General features: G+C 38.2%; 1 protein-coding gene across 3 annotated transcripts in view; it reads right to left on the bottom strand.

Moving 5' to 3' along the window:
• The window catches only part of LOC136427432 (syntaxin-7-like), a 47,008-nt gene that overhangs the window by 25,942 nt on the left and 3,778 nt on the right, over nucleotides 1–17,288 (bottom strand). For 2 of the 3 annotated variants that reach the window (XM_066416276.1, XM_066416277.1), the window contains exons 3-8: nucleotides 17,206–17,275; nucleotides 16,371–16,461; nucleotides 15,987–16,061; nucleotides 15,474–15,536; nucleotides 15,224–15,235; nucleotides 12,886–13,041 (exon numbers count right to left, since the gene is read on the bottom strand). In XM_066416276.1, coding sequence (XP_066272373.1) covers nucleotides 12,886–13,041; nucleotides 15,224–15,235; nucleotides 15,474–15,536; nucleotides 15,987–16,061; nucleotides 16,371–16,461; nucleotides 17,206–17,275 — 467 coding nt within the window. The remainder of the gene's footprint in view (nucleotides 1–12,885; nucleotides 13,042–15,223; nucleotides 15,236–15,473; nucleotides 15,537–15,986; nucleotides 16,062–16,370; nucleotides 16,462–17,205; nucleotides 17,276–17,288) is intronic. The other variant, XM_066416278.1, reaches the window with a different exon arrangement.

The following is a 17,288-nucleotide window of genomic DNA, read 5'->3' as shown; positions in this document are numbered from 1 at the left end:
AGCCTCAATGCAAGGAGGTTACAGGCCTTAATATATTAAACCTCCTTTCTCTGAATGTTTAAGATATGCTTCGAGTCCGGAGTTGTGAATTTGTATGTTTGTTAGCAAGGCCTTAGACCATGTTTAACTTGATTGGTGTTTTAATTCTCTTATCGATCAAAAGCCTTCTAATTGCTTGCTTGGCCCATGAATATAACATCTTTATTTGACCAAGGATATATAAAACCTCCTTGGTTTTCCCAAGGAGGTTAATCTTGGTTTTCCTTAATGGCATATTTGTCCACTTAAAAAAAACATTTGTAACATTATGTAACAAAGCTTCAGGTAGACAATTTGCATAATACTTACTGATCACCCATACAAAAAGAGCGGATAATGATACCTACCAATCAACATGGTTAAGACAGAGCTTGAATGACAATGGTGCATTATTTACACAAGTTTGTTTTGTTGTTGTTGCTTGCTGGCAATGTGACAAGCGGCCATCTTTGCACAAAAAGATTTACAAAAACCAAGGACACGATAAAATGTCCTTGCAAAAACTTGGCCATGCGGCCTAATAGTTTAATATTTAACTTTTTGTTGCGGGACAAATTGAGCAGGCGAGATGAAAATGATACATGAGGTAGTCTGCAACGATTCAGAATAGAATGGTTTCGCAGAATTGTAATCATGAATCCACGTTTTATCAACATAATACTCTTTTTGTGTAAATACCACTAAAATACAAACATCATGGCGTATGGTAAGAAAGATGGCGGCAGCCGGCCACGCGCCGGGATCGCGAGGCATTTTCTGTCTTTTTCTTGTCACCAGGACCATGATACATTATTTCATGCCGGAATATAGCAACCTGTGATGTTAACTCATCAAATCATACTGTATTTTGGTAGATTTCAGCCATCTTCATGTGTACTTCGTGTATTTCGGACGTGTATTTCGTGTATTTCCCGCATTTCGGTAAATACACGGACCGCCGGGGGGACTATATTAGTTTGAGGACAGTGTAAATAAAGAGACCTCATTAATTAAATTCTGAAACTATTCAATGATCAAAGCGTTACATTTTTGAATGTATATAAAACGGGCAAATAGAGTAAGTAGGTGAGATAACCATAACATATTAGCACCTGGTGATAGATAATGTGGGCAAGACTGCAGTAGCACTTTAATAAAATTTGGGCGTGGGTCAGTTGTTTCCGAGTGTATGATGCCAAAACAAACTGACACTACCAAACTAGCCACTACCTTTTCACCCCATGAGCAGAAGTGAATGTGAGTATATAGTGGGAAATGTGGGTGAATTTGGGTGAAGAGCCGTAAACCAGATTCGTATTGTTCCCATGTCAATATGGAGGGGTGAATGTAAAACTTGCGTCTTCGTGACAAATGAGTAAAATGGGGTGAATTTGAGTAAACCAAATTGCACTTTACAAATACAAAGGCGAATCCTTGCAACTACGTCATTATGTGCATTGTTTCAAGGGCGGAACGAATGGATCGATATTGACACTATCAAGAATTCTATTATATATATAGACAATATGTATAGTAGGTTGGTCGGGAGTGGTGGCTTCGATACTTTTCTAAGTTTATCAGTGTTTATTATCTTTTAAACGAGCCGTTTATCGCCAGTGTCTGTAAATTTAAGTACCATATTTTTTTTTAATGAACAGCGCACACCCTGTACCCGTATTGTAGCTTAAGTTACTCCTAAACCTTTTAGCGAAGTTGTTTTAGAAATCGTCAATACGCATTGGGAATCCCCACCACAAACATCCACCAATCTTTGAGAAACCATAATGTATTCACATTGTTATGCAGCCCAGACTTCCACCGCTATTGTTCCTGTATGCAAATGAACATCAGTATCACAACATCATGAGTGGCTCAGTAACGCTCCATTCAAACAAGGACAATATTATATAATGTCCTTGATTCAAACAACACCTTAGGTTAAAGAATTCGATTTTAAAAGATTCCAAAGTAGAGAGAAGTCAACAGTGGAAGATTTACAAAGTTATGAAAAATTAAACACCTCTTTAATTGAACGGGTATTTTCTTATTTCTTGATATCAGAGTCTCCTGCTTTTTAAAAATTCTTAGTTTTGCCAAGGAGGTTGGTTTTGCCAATTTCAATAAGGCACATCACTCTCGCTTGCGGAAAATATATTGTGTGTATGTCATGCCAGGAAATGTTAAAAAATGCATTTAAACTTATACTAAACTAAAAGCAGAGTAACAATTAAATGAACTAAACACAATAATATCGAGAAGAGTAGGGTCGCGGTGTGCTTCGGACCAAAAATCAGAAGCGGTAGCTTTTCACGCCGCATACTCAACCTACAGCCTCCCTGACTAATTAGTCGCCAGACTTGCCACTCTCATGATCAACATCCCCTGTTCTGTGATTTTAGCAGGACTTGAAATTCAGTACTGTACTTTTCCTGTCATACTTCAAAGTAAATAAATCTATCCCGTGTTACTATAATGTAAGTAACATAAAACTACCTGCACCCTGCTAATTTTAACTGCACCATCTAATCATTTTCCTGTTCTGTTCATCAAATGTAATAATTTGAAGTGATATAATTCAAACCTTTTTAAATCCTGAAATCTGTTCTAAGGGCAGTAAGGCAGTACAAAGTGAACATATTGTTTTATAAAGAAATTGGCCACTACCTGAATATTGGATCACAGACCTACTTTGAATCATACTTGCTAATTAGACTGTATTTCACACCAACTGGCAAAGTGTGAGTTCAGTTCTGGAGAGCCAGGCATTGGCAATAGAGAGCCTGGCCATTCCCACATGGCCATTCAACCTTGGTCGATTTACATTTTTCACACCTTTTCCACCAAATTACCAGTTCAGTGGTCGGGCTTGAGTTCAATGGTCTAGCTCATTAGAGGTGTCATAGCCCCCTATGGGCGAAAGCAATTGCCACTCAATTACTGGTATTAACCCATATGGCCAGTATGAAGCTGCATTGTGCTAAGCTAGGACTACATCGTAAACATGCATTTTCATCTGATCATATCTAAAGCGGTGAATATCACTGACTAATAATTTTTACATGATTATGTTCATGATGAAGAGAGCTTTCAGCTGATACCCAACTTGTAGGCAAAAATCAATCATTTCTGAAGATTCCTGATAGCTTCTGTTTTTCCACATGTGAACTGACTAGTGTTAAGTGGTTAAAGTACTGTATCCATCAGTATTTCTAAATTTCTCACTTCCTTTTTAGAACCCATTATTGAAATCACAATTCTTGTTGTAAAGTACATGTACATTGTACAGTTGTTTCAGGCAATGTGCTTTAGGGTAGGGTGGCAACTATATCAGACTGAAAGCTATTGTTAAACTTGATAGAAACTTTTGCGTGGGAGGGGCTCAATATTCTTCTGGGATTAAGATTCCTGTAGACAAATGCCTGTGCAATTCCTGGAATATTTTCAAACTGCACACAATACTATACCATGCCACTGAAGCATCGCCAAAATCATATGACGCTGGAAAAATGTTGAACATTGTCCGACGCTCTGTGATAGCTGATTTTACTATGATTTAATTTCCATTCACCTGCGATCATCATGCGATATGCTGTCGTAGATGCATTGTACAATGTATGTAACCAGGGCTGAACAGAGCAACTCTGATATTAACAATGCAATACTGTTCATGTCCAATAATTATGTTTAGCCATACCTAGTATGGCTAAACATATTGTTTTTACTCATGTTTCTTCTTCTCCTCCTCCTCCTCCTCCTGTCAAATCTTCAAATCGATTCATCTCTGTCATTTTTTGACCAAATGACCTGAAATTTGGTACAGAGGTAATGTAGGCAAAAACCAATGTGCGTTTTTTTCCTTTTTTTGATATTGACCTTGAAAATGAAAGTGATTTTATTGAGGTTTTTAGGCTATTTTTAGCATATCTTGGCCTCCTGCGCCCTGGTATTTCAACCGAATGACCTGAAATTTGCTGTATATGTGGCTTGAACAAATATTTAAAGGACTACATTCCCATTTTTGGCATACATATCTTCAAAACGATTTATTTTGGGCTTTCTTGACAATATTTGCCACTTCTGTCACTTTCAATACTACATATGACCTAAAGGTCAGTGACCCCAAGTGCCTTGCACCTGGCCTTGCATGCCTGTGAGCCTTGCGACCACCTGATTGGTCAATTGAGTTAATCTAATTATCTTGCATTTCTGGCGCAGGTGTAGGCTAGTATTCATGCCAAATATGGTATGGGAATCCCTAGGACATGTGATTACATGGCTTTGTTCACTCTTTTTTGAAAAAAGATACACATCTCCAGTTCCTACATGTATTAGACCAAAATAATGTGACATTTGGCATGTACACAGGCCCTCATTCAAATGTTTGCCATACAGCCTTTCAAAACGATTTTTTAAACAAAGAATTTTTGGTTTCGTTATTTTCAACCCAAAGTGTATACTATTGAATCATGCATTCAAACAAAGGGGTGTCACATTTTTATATTTCACCCATACTATCGCTGAAATATGTTGTTTTTGGTCATTTCCTTCTTCTCCTGTCAAATCTTCATATATATCATTATGTATACTATGGAAAACTTCATTCTTCCCTGGGGTTGACCTTTTTTCATTCAATTTTGAACTGGGTTGATTATGCGCAAGAGTGTAATTTTCAGCGGATATTTTTCCACTGGTGTAGTTTACATGGAGATGGCACGGAATATCCCATTCTTGCAAGGGGAGGATTCTGTAATTATTTCTTTCAATTTTGAGCTGGAATGATCATGAAAAAGTCCATTTGTTAGCAGAAGTGTATTTGTTAATTAATAAGTGGATATGGTTTTGGACTGGTCCATATTGTGTTGATGTGCTACTGGAAGACTCCATTCCTGTATGGAGAGACTGATAATTGTTTTCAAACTCAATTTTGATCCATTTTTTTTAGTGGAAGTATTTTAGAATGGTCCATTGTTATTTTGAGAGAGTCCATTTTTGCATGGCGAGGAGTATGGCTAAACATGCTGTATTTGCTCGCAAATGTTGCCTTTCTAGTGATACTCCTGTTTTACAATGGAACCACAATGGCTTTTGTGACAATTGTGGTAAATTTTGCTGTAAAGCATATCTCACCCATGACTCCAGATAAAACCATCCTCACCCCTGACCCAACCTTTTGTACAATCTTAATGTATCTTTAACTCTCCCATATCTAACAGACCAATAGATCTGGTCAATGATTAAAGGTAGGGAGGGCATCAGGCCATCACAAGTTCTGGGGGTCATGGGAGTGAAATAAGGGTCATTCTTACCCTGACCTCTATCAAATTTACCCCATTGCTCTTACTCTGCATGCCTGTGGAACACTGCATGTATATTCTTTGGAGGTGAAAAGAAAGACTTTGCCCATGGACAACTGTGTCACCATCATAATTCTGGGATGACTTAGTAGAACGAGCCTACAGCTAGGTGAGGTATGAGGGTCAAGAGGTCAACAACGGGGGTCAGGGATGTGTGAGGGAGAGGTCTCTACCGTACAATGGTGACACAGTAATGTCTCGGCCTTGTCGTACGTCTGTATTCCGGTCTTCCATACGGCATCTGGGATCTAAGACGGCTCTACTTTGCTGAATAGTTTGCTGGCAACAGATTTGGAGTTAGAAATTTAGCTCTTTACAGACAAAACAGTCTGTGGTAGGTTGTGTTGAACAAGATGCATTTGCATACAAGGGTATTCAATATATTAAAGCCTCATGCAGAAACAAGGGGCACAACTGGAATTTCTGTACTCAACTACTGGCAAACATTGACTATTTGAAACTTTAATAAAGGTAATATGCTTTTAGATTAGTAGGCAAAGCACACAAGTTGGATGGCTCAGGGAACAGATCATGGCTATTTATCACAGCACCACAGCACACCCTTGGAATTCAAAACTGTATCAAATGATTTTATATCTATATCAGTCATGAATGACTGGTTTCAATACAATCTTTTCTTGCTTTTAAAAATATGATAACATTATATCATATATATGTAATCAGGTCCATAACCTTTGATCCCTCTTAGTGTGATGATAACAGGCTGGAGAAATCAATACATGAACAGGCCTCATCATTGACAAACATAAAACTGTAGTTTGGTTAAGCTGACATCTGTGCCAGTCAATGATGTATTGCCAGATGTGCTACAGATGGACCCAACTTAGCCTACATCATGATAAATCATTCAATGTTGAGCCTGCTGCCTTTCATCATCTACATTTTGGAAAACAAGTCACTGAACTTCAATGTGGGCTTTGTTCATTAACATCCCCTTTCTACTAGAGGCTATACTACAACCGCTGACCAACCAAAGATCTGACAGATCGCTGAACGAATTTCACAGAACAAATTCTTTTCAAGACATGTTTTGTGTGAACATGGATGTGTTTTAACATATCATACCAGAAGAATAGGCCCTCCTATAACAGAAAGGAAACTCCCAGAGCTATGCATGGGAGCTTACATGTACATGTAATTGCAAGATGCAAGACACAGTGGAAGAAAACTGAATGTAGCTGCAGGACATTTCAACAAATTTTAAAGCAGAAACCAGTAGATGATACTGAATGATGATATTATTGTAACATACATTGTATTCCAATCATGAAATTAAGGGTTACACAGTCAAATTTTGGTTGCTGTATATATGGTCGCTCAGTGATTGCCATCTAGTGGTGTTTGCTAATGTCTTGATATCATGTGGGCCATGTTTTCTCTGATCATGAGAAACCTCCTCAAAACAGTAGTCAGATTTACATGTACCAAGGTTAGCCTCTATTCCAGGCCTGGGAACACACAGCAGAAAGGTTACAATCACAATATCCAAGGAATGATTTATTTCCTGTAAGGGAGCCTACATGTACCCCCTAGGCTACTCTCACCCACAGCTGAAATCTAGGTCACGATGTCAGATAAAGTCACATCAATTACATTCTATGGATGACATCTACCAGTGGCCAAATCTTCATCTAGAAAAAAAGACAACATCCACACAAAGCCCGCTGCAGTACCGACGGAAAATGCCAGGAGAACCATTTTTGAACTTGACCTCTGTGTCTACAACATCTACACACCTGCAAAAAATCATGAAGATCCATCAACGTTTCCGTCACTTTTTTTGCCTACATACAAACGCACAAAAATTAAAAGTCCGCTGCAGTACTGTTGAAAAACGCACGGTGAACCATTTTTGAACTTGACCTTCCTTTGCAAAACCACTACACACCTACCAAAAATCATAAAGATTCATCAAAGGTTTCTTGAGTTATGCTATTGACATACATACAGACCCACCAAACAGCTGGCTCAACCGAAAACATAATCTACCCCGAGTACTATTGTACTCGGCGAAGATAATTAAAAAAACACCTGATTTGCAGACATGCAGTGCGGCAGCAGCAGGTTATATTACACTGAATGACCTGCCACACCGATTCTTTACAAAACTACTGCAGCTGCAAGCGTTATTTAATGTTTAGAATCTTGTGAGGATGTCCCAACTGTACTCGTTATCCCCATGAAAAATGGAAATATTGTTTTGAGCGTGTCTGTGTGTGTGTCTGTCTGTCTGTGTGTCTGTGTTTTTTGGACTATTGTAGTCAGCATAACTCAAGAACCTCTGGATGGATTATGATGATATTTGGTATGTGAGTAGGTGTTGGGTAGACAAAGGTCAAGGTCGATTTTAGGCCTCCTGGTATGTGACCTTGGTACTGCAGCAGCACTTCCATTTTTTGTATCTTTTGACCTGGACATACTAGGGTCTTGATTCTTTGGCGGCAGATAGCTTGTGATGTAAGGAATAAGTGGTGTAGGTTTGGGCCCCAGGTATAGCAGATAGCTCTGGAACTGCAGGGTTGTCAAATGTCAAAATCTTCCAAGGAGAATAACTGAACAAAAGAATGACAGATTTCCATGATATTTAGTATGCAGGTAACTTAGACATAGATTTACACAATGAAGTGCAAATTATGCAAATTGGAACTTTATTTGCATAACTAAAGAGGAAAATCTATATTTGCAGTGTTTTCCATTATAGGACTAAAATACATGTAACATATAGTTTATGGCAGGTGAAACATTAACCGATACCAATTATGCAAATAAATTCCTAATTTGCATAATAAATGCAAAAGTGTTATAATTCATCTATACATGTAAGTGGTAAATGATTGTACTATCAACATTGTGACCTGTGTAAGTCGATTACGGGACTGGTGTACATGACCAAGCATAAATCATGCAAATGTGAAAGTCATTTGCATATTAATCAAAATATTTCATGGAGATATGAGGTCTCCGAACTCTTGTTCATAATAAGTTCCCCTCTACGATTAGTTCAGGAAAACTGCAATTTTTTTAACACAATAATTAATTGTTATATGTATAGTTGGTACATCCACCAGTTTATCCGTCACCCAATTAACATACATTGTATAGGAAGAGTTGAATACATTTTGTCTAGCATCCTTTTAACTTTTGCTATCTCTCTTTATTTGGCCCAATATAAATAATTTTTGACTATAACTTCAATTTTACAGCTGACTCAGTCGCTAAGGAACCAACCCAGAGGTAAAGAAGTAAGAAGTTGAAATTCCTACATTGTATGCTAGAAACAAATTCACCTTCACGGTAATGACCTTCAGGGAGATCAGAATGACCATTGTTTTGCTCTAGACAGGCACACAGTAATACTGTAATTCATGGCTACAGCTACTTTGTTCTTAACCCCCTACCATCTTTACTGCTTATTGAAGGTATTTGTTAAATAATTGTCCTTTATCAGTAGTGTTTCAGAATGTGTGCTTGAACGGTAGCGTTTGCACTTCATATCAAATATTTCCCTCCCCCATGTTTAAAACACATGTCTTTAATTTTCTACATTTTTGCTTTTTTAAGGTGTCCGAAAAAGAGAAAACTGTCAACTTTTATGTTCCATATTACACAATCATGACATTGTATTTCTTTTCTCATTTTTGACAGTGGTTTAAATGACCAGCATTAAGTTCTTCGAATATACATTTTGTACATGTCACACTGTACTAGAAAAAAACCTGTTCTGCTAGCTCAAACAAACCCCACCATACCATGACTCACAGTATTCAATAACAGTCTGCAGGTACCCCTTCTATTACATGTATATGGTTTATATCTAAGAATAGCGTATGAATTCATGATTTACGCCAGGATTACCCCTGTAACAGAATGCTGGCGCTAATATGGGTGCTCATGCTGGGCCTGTAGAGCTACCTGAGCCTGTGAAGAATTGTTTGCATTGGAAGGATGAAAACAGAACATCTAGTAAGCAAACATAAATCAGGGCTGTCATGGTGGATAGATCCATGAAGAGAACTATTTCTTTTGACTCGCCATAGGGTATGTTGGTATGACCATATATTTCATCCAGAATTTTACAATATTATTCTACCAACGATGCAGGCGTGGCAAGAAGACTTGTCAATGAGCATTTCATGGTGAAAGGAAAGAGTACATGTGTCCTAAGCCTTACTTTGTGCCAAAACCAGCTCCTGTACTAATATCACTGCAAGGTCATTTTATTAGAATGATCTTAACCCAGTCTAAATAGGTGCTTATTTTTCACCACTGTTCACAAACAGCTTATTTTCTTCCAACAAGGACAGCCAATCATTCTGACGGTTCACTCACACTCATGATCACTCACCTTCCAGCTTATCTCAGGTTAAACATTTCAAACTTAGTCAGTTACGACAGCGTGAACTTTGTATGTCTCTTTCTCTATTGAACTGCATCAGAGCAATGAATTCTATTATCATTCATACCAGTATTGATAATTGTTATCATAATGGTATCAGAGCGGTGGATAGGGTCCATTCACTTTTGCAGGTGTTTCATTTTGCGGTAAGAGGAAAAAGGAGGTTTTGCTGTGTTTTATATGTCAAGATTGAAACAATTTTGTAGTGAAGTACATGTAGGCAAACAAGGGACACGTAACAATGTATTCATGGTGTCAAGAATTTTGGGAAATGTTCACTGAGAAAGCCACAAAAAACAAAACACCTCAAAATTTTCAAAATTGACAGTAGTGAGGGTCTCTATTACCATTAGTCTGTACATGTATGTGTAGAATTTCGAAGGGGGGGTATAACTATCCAGTGGAATCACCATGTACCATGTACATGTAGGTCAATCTATATGACTGACAGGCATGTTCTCTTTTGTAGTAATTATTTTCCATCTGAAGATGATGAAAAGGAACAAAAACTTAAGACAATGAAAATCCCTGCCTGAAGGGAACATAAAAATTGATAGTCACCCAAGACATTCAGACATCCCCAGGTTACACAATTAAGGCTGGCACTCATGTATCCCCTATGAACAGATCTTCTCATGAGAATTCTTTCTCTACCAACATGACTCTCTTCAAATTACAGGTTTCTAATGACTTTGGAATACAATTATTGGAACAGAACAATAGAGAAGCTCTGATGAGTATCTAACATCTCTCAGTGATTTAATTGCTGTGAAATATACATGACAAAATTCATGTATATTCAACCCTTTATTCATCAACCAGGGCTCATCATACCACCTACATGTACATATGCAGGTTAGAATATACATGTAGCTAGTGCGGGGAAAATTGGACATGAATGTGACTGTATAACTAATATACAGTTCTAGTATTTTTAATGTCTGAAAAAATGTAAAGCACTCAGACTGAGGACGTCCGGACAAGGCATGGTGCTGTTTCCTTTAGCTAGCTATAGCCAGTCTAAAGCCCGTCACACTTGTGCGTATATGCAAGTGCGTATATGCAAGTCCGCATGAGTTGCGACAACATGTTTTGGGTTTAGGTTAAGTTTGTAGCAAAAGAAGTCATTTCTTTGGTTTGATAACCAGGCTACACAACGGTGGGTCAAAGTGAAAAACAACTTCTTCCCCTCAAACTTTACTTAAGAAATGTTCATGCGCAACTCATATGCACTTGAATATACGCACAAGTGTGACATGTACAGGGCCCTATAGGTTCTTTGCTTTGCTGCTTCTCGCATATTCTGCCAAGCACACCGGGTCACCGCAACTCTTCTCAATAAGTCACAGTGTTGGGTTGTTTTACATGCAGAGGTTTGACACCATGAGCTCCCTCATGTACATGGCATGGGTACCAGTCGTGCCTAGACCCGGGCATGAGACTGGGTCTACCTGCACCTAACCAGCACATATAATGCACTGGGTATACGCCTTTTCTTTTCTGTACCAATTAAAATGTAACTGGCTGTGAAATGCTTAAAGAACTTATTTGCAGTTTCTTAACAGCTTTCAGTCAGAACTGTCTACTATTCCATCAGAGAAATCTATTTCAAGCCCTCAGATCAATATCATACAGTGTCCAGACTTGCTTGTCTGATCTTGTTTCAGGGAAACAGATATCTTTCTTCTTTAGGACCCTAAGCACCTCTATCTCTGATTGACCGCATGCATGTCCAAAAGAAGAATCATTGATGGAAACTTTTTGCTAGGTGATGAGGTGTATATCATTGGCACATCTAAGTTCTTCAAACTGTAGCTTGGTGAGAGAGGTCACATTCATATAAAGGAAAAAGCTCTCACTGAAACCATTGTCTACATTTGTTTGCCTAAAGCTAAATGATATTGTTATTCAACATTATCCTATCCCATTTAAGACCGTTGATTTATTTTTTCGTATACCTGTATGTAACGTATGATGCACAATCATTAAGATAGAACGGGATGTCTTCAGGGGGTAAAGGTGATTAATGGACAAGTCCTTGCAAATAAAGTCAATACAAGAATGCAAGCTGAAACCCCCAGAGGGGGTGATGATGACAGATGGGATCACCTCAGTTCTCATTACTTTGCACAGCAGATACACAGGAGTAGGTCTGTGAGTTCTCAACTCCTCCCGAGAGAAACTTTTCAGATAAATTTTATCATGAAACCACACATTGTAGATACGGCTTTGGTAGAGCTGCTGATCAGAGATTTTGGCACATTGCTCAAGACCAACCCTCCTGGTATAGTGGACATAAGCAGTTTTAGCTGATTAGAACCAAATCAAACTCTTAGTCTTACTATTTTTCAAACCTTTCCATGTTAGATATTAGTTAACTTTGATTTGCATACTTGTCTATTAGCACAAAGATCCAACAAACTTCATCTTTCAGAAGTCGACAAGAAACTTCTATCAAAGATCTCACGCCTCCACTGAATATTTTCAGTTTCTGTGAATTTCCTGTTTTATTCATTATTGTGAATTTCTCACTGATTCTGTCTAATGCATTTTCTACTCATAAGGCAACAGACATGCATATGCATATACAAAGAAGTAGGGAATTGAAACCTTTTTGGGGACCTTTCTGGGACCTTTGACCTAACTTCCTGTCAGTGTTCTTACATGGCTAGCATCCCCCACTTCCTATTACACCTCTGTATTGAAATAACAGTACTACTGTAAATGCAGAAATGTTTTCGGTGGTTTTATGTTTGCGATTTCGCGGCAACCGTTTAACAGCGAATCTAAAACAACCGCAAATATTTTTGTCCAATTCTGTAGCGGTTTGTAACTATGGCATTGTCGCGAACTTAAAACCACCGCGAACACTCCATTTTCGCCTTAGCGCGAATAAAAACCATGCGAACTTAAATGCATTATTTTTTTACAGTATGAGCACAAAGCACACTAACATCCAGACTCCCTGAAAACAAAACCTGTGCACAGGTAGGCAATGATACATTGAACGTTTGAGTGTAATGTATAGTGTGTGGTCTTACATTGTGTTTTAATCAATTCGAAACAATGTAAAGCTTCTGTTTTGCCATTGTGTACCTCGATTTCCCGTATTCTCTCCTCCCTCTCCCTGATGATGTCCCCCTCGAAGTCGATGACCTGTTCCTGCCTCTGCAGCTCCTCCACCCGCCTGCGCTGCTGCTCCTCCTCCAGCAGACTGGTGGACTCGTCTCCATAGTCATCATCCAGGAAACCCTGTCGAGGTTCATACAGATTAATACCACACGGCTTCAACTACTGTCGTCTGCGCATAAATATCAGTCAATCTACATGTAAAACTGTCAACTTTTCAACATGGAGACATAATCTACGTCTACTCCTGCCAAAGTACAGCCATGCAGGCCATTCAACACGGAGAATGGATGAAGGGGGGGCTTGATGGCAGACATGAAGTGATGAAACATAACTGCTCATCAACACTTTGCCTTTAGCCCACCACTAACAATTTTTATAACCTCCCTAGGCAGAAGGAAGGCAAATAACAAAACCATACAAAAATGTATTTGATCCCTTTATAACTTCTAGCTCTCAGGCAAAAAAGTAGTTACTGTAATACTACTGTAACAATGTAAATGTACATGTGAAGGTGACAAATTGAGAGAACACACAATCCCATTGGCAAGGTTAAAACCTCAAGGCTAGATACTGTACTGGCTGTGTCTTGAATTAAGGTGCAGATGTTCCCGGTAAGCTATTATGGTACACACAGCTCCAGGCGACAACATTAAATTTACAGTCAACTGTGTTAGAGTCGTAGTTAAGAATCAGACAAATTTTTCCCTTAGGGTAGATGAAAGGGGAATATATTTTTGACTTGTGTTTGAGAAATCAGCAGCAGGTAACGTCTAGTAGTCATTTCCTTGAGCAAGTCTGATACATCTTGAGGCAACACTCGAAATGCACTTGTTTGTCTTTTTCTTTAATCAATTTCTATTTCAAGATCCTACATAGTCTTCCCCATATCTAAAAGCATACGGGTGCTGACGATATCACTTCTTGCTTGATTTCATTGCTTGAAACAGTTAAGTGAGATTGAATATTACTGGGTAAATAGTGTGCATTAACTTTATCGTTTACTAGTGATTACAGGGAAAGGCTGAGGGTATAATTCCTGCCAATGGCTTATTAGGACAGTCACAGTATTATTTGAATTTTATCTGCATTTGTATCTGGCGTAACCAAATTTTATGTAGTACACCAGCTTTGCAGGCATGCGGTATCGCAGCAACAGTTACTGGTTATTGATAATATTACACCAGGTCCTGTCAAAACCTTAGTTTGCACATCTAACTGTAAGCATTGTTTAAAGCTATCTAATGAGGATACCCCTACTGCACTTGGTGGCAAAAAGTTCCAAGCTATGATAGTTCTAGGGAAAACAAATATTTGAACACATCTATCCTAGGTTAATAACTGGCACTTGAAGGCATGGCTCTTTTCTGAGTTGGTATTAGATATAAACATCTACCATTCTAATATTGCCTAGACCAGGTGAGTAATCATAATAGAGATTAGCAATACTAACCATCATGGACAATCTAAACAAAGGTCAAAACCGCTTGCTTGCTGCGGACACTTCTGTAGTCAGACTGTAGTCAAAAGGCAATGTGCTATCCGTAACATCCAATTCTCTGTACGCAGTTTACCTCCACACTAAAATTTCTGTGTAGTTGGCAGTTTCCCTGTTTTATCGTCCGCACAGAACCATTTTATTGCTTGACTTTAGGACTGAATGACTTGGTGATTACCCGGGGGTACATTTAGAACTTCTGTTGACATTGTTTATTGATATTGTGGCCATCATTTAATGCTCCATCCTGCGTAAGCGTATCAGAAGTGGAGGTTCACGAGGACATACTGACTGTAATGTATAGATCTCAATACAATGTTCCGTACAATCTTCTGTATCTGTATGGCTGGTACAATCTATAACCACCCTACACCATAATACGCCACCACTAAATGCAGCTTTTGTTTCGTTTTGTTTGCGTGCAGTTTTTCTGCCGCCTACCCCAAAACTAATACAAATTTGGTAACAAACAGCAGGCTGAAGGTTGAGGAAAATATAAGCTTGAAAACATTAATTTTTAAAGATTTGTCTCACAAACAGTGATCCTGTTTAGATGTATATTGAATGCTTTCTATATCATATCATTATTAAGTCTCTCTATGATGTCTTCATAACTGTCTTCAGTATTGCTCTTCAAATCTAGCTACATGTGTAGATGTGTGATATACATTGTAATTATCAAGGGCAGCTACATTCAACTAACACTAGCCAACTGAGCAATTGAGCATGATAATAATTGCCTCGGGCAAAACTAGACCTTCCACCAGCAGTTAAATCTTTTAAATAAATTCTCTAGCCTTGAAATACCTTTCTTCCCCGCTGCCCGTTTGTTTCATTGTCCAAAGTGTGCAGGAATGGAAATAAAAGAATGTTATACATTTACATGGAAGCATCAACATCTTAAGTATGACACTATAACATTTCAAAGTTAAGTATAGCTTCTTGAAAGTTTAATTTTCACCATTTTGCAGTGTTCCATGCATTTACCAAATGCTACTAACAGTTGCTATGCATAAACATTTCACTAGGGGGCACTGATGATAGATGAAAGAGTCACCTGTGAAGCCCTGCTGGGACTCCTAATGGTGTCTACACTCATTCTGGACTGCTCTGCTACTCTCTGTTTGCCAGGAAGGAGGAAAAAACATTGTAATGTCTAAAAATCACATTGCTGCCACTGAGATGATCAAATAACTTACAACAAGTATTCTAGATTTGTCTCATGTCCTGCTAGGGAAAATTACCGTAGTTCCCAAAATTTAGCAGTACAGAAATACTTCACTTTCTTACTGCAAATCTTGAAACTTTCGTGGTGGTTTTGTGACCTCCACAAATCAATGACACGAGTGTATGTGTTTCCAATGTCTTACTAACAGTTACTGTACTAACAGTATTGTTTTAACTGCAAATGTAAAACTTCCTTTTCCCTCCTACTGTGAAATAAAAACCAATGCAAAAGTAAATGAATTTACAGTAAATGAGCAGTTACATTTTATGCATTTTATACTGAAACAGTGTTTGTTCAAACCTTACACTTATTCAACAGATCCTTTATATAACAATACGGTACCTTCTGAATGATGCCATATCTCTGTACACTCTGCTTAAACTCATTACTTAGTCTGTCCACTTGTAGCTTCTGTGGCTGTGAAGAAAAGGAAAGAAATGTATAAATATATGTTACCATCTAAAATGTATTTGTCCGTTAAAAAAGGATAAACTTTTATTACAGGTAACAAGCAATTAGCAAGGGAATCATGCCAGTATATTTTCAATGTTGACATATACAGTTGAATTCTAGCAATTCTTTGCCTTCAATAATCTGAAATAAGACCTGTACATGTATATGAGGATCTGCCTACAAATCAATTGTAGTCAATCAGTCAGACTTACATTTGGGTAATTATGCAAAACCTTAAAATGTCACAATGGATCAATTATAGCTCTAAGCTACCTTTGGAGCCCCCCTTGTCATCTGTGACAGCTGCTTCAGACACCTGGCAGTCTCACTCACTAACAGGTTAGTCTGCTGCTGCATGGTGTGGCTGTAGAAGAGTCAGTGTGTTAAATGTATGGAACAGTGTACTCGGGTAAAGTATGCTTGTTTATAAGTATGACACCAAAATAAAACAAGTCATGTTTTTATTATCTCTACCAAGGATAGTAATATTCAATGAACATAACCATTTACATGTTGTATATCAAAGAAACACCCTTCAATCTGACGGTATTGAACAAACCACTGAAAAATCCTACTTCCAGCTTTTTATTCTTCATGCCAAATAATTATAGAACTATACGGTATAGCTGAGGTGATGTCATATCATGTCAGTTCAGATCCTGGCACCATGGCTTGCGAGAAAAGCTATTTGATTATTAAACAGTGCTTAATCATCTTGATTACAATAACAGTTACTGAATAACTGAAAGATATCACAACACAAGAATTTGCTTTGTCTGCAGACGGGTGTTTGTTTGGTGCAAAATAATGGTTATGTTCCATTCACTTAATATCTATATATTGGTATGGAATGAATACGTGGTTACATGGCCAGCCAAGTATGCCCAACTAGCAGATAGCTTAATCTATCCTTGTAAGAAATGTCATATCTTGCTGCCATAAATACTAAATCAAGATTCTACACTACTCAATATGGCTCAGAAGTTATAAATTATCACACTCCGATAAACGAGGAGACCTATCTTATCTCAAACGTTATCAACTCAATTCAACAAACAAATATCACTGTGTTTCATTGCCAGACTTAGAAACATTTCATCTGACTTACACTCTGTCCCTGAGCTGATGGCTGTCATTGGCTGAACCGATCTGCTTCAGGGTCTTCTCCAAGGAGGAGGCTGGGAAGACAAA

Source organism: Branchiostoma lanceolatum, chromosome 2 (assembly GCF_035083965.1).
Source record: "Branchiostoma lanceolatum isolate klBraLanc5 chromosome 2, klBraLanc5.hap2, whole genome shotgun sequence".
NCBI classification, from domain to species: domain Eukaryota; kingdom Metazoa; phylum Chordata; class Leptocardii; order Amphioxiformes; family Branchiostomatidae; genus Branchiostoma; species Branchiostoma lanceolatum.
The sequence above is the reverse complement of the archived record's forward strand: the minus strand, read 5'-3'. Positions and strand labels throughout refer to the sequence as shown.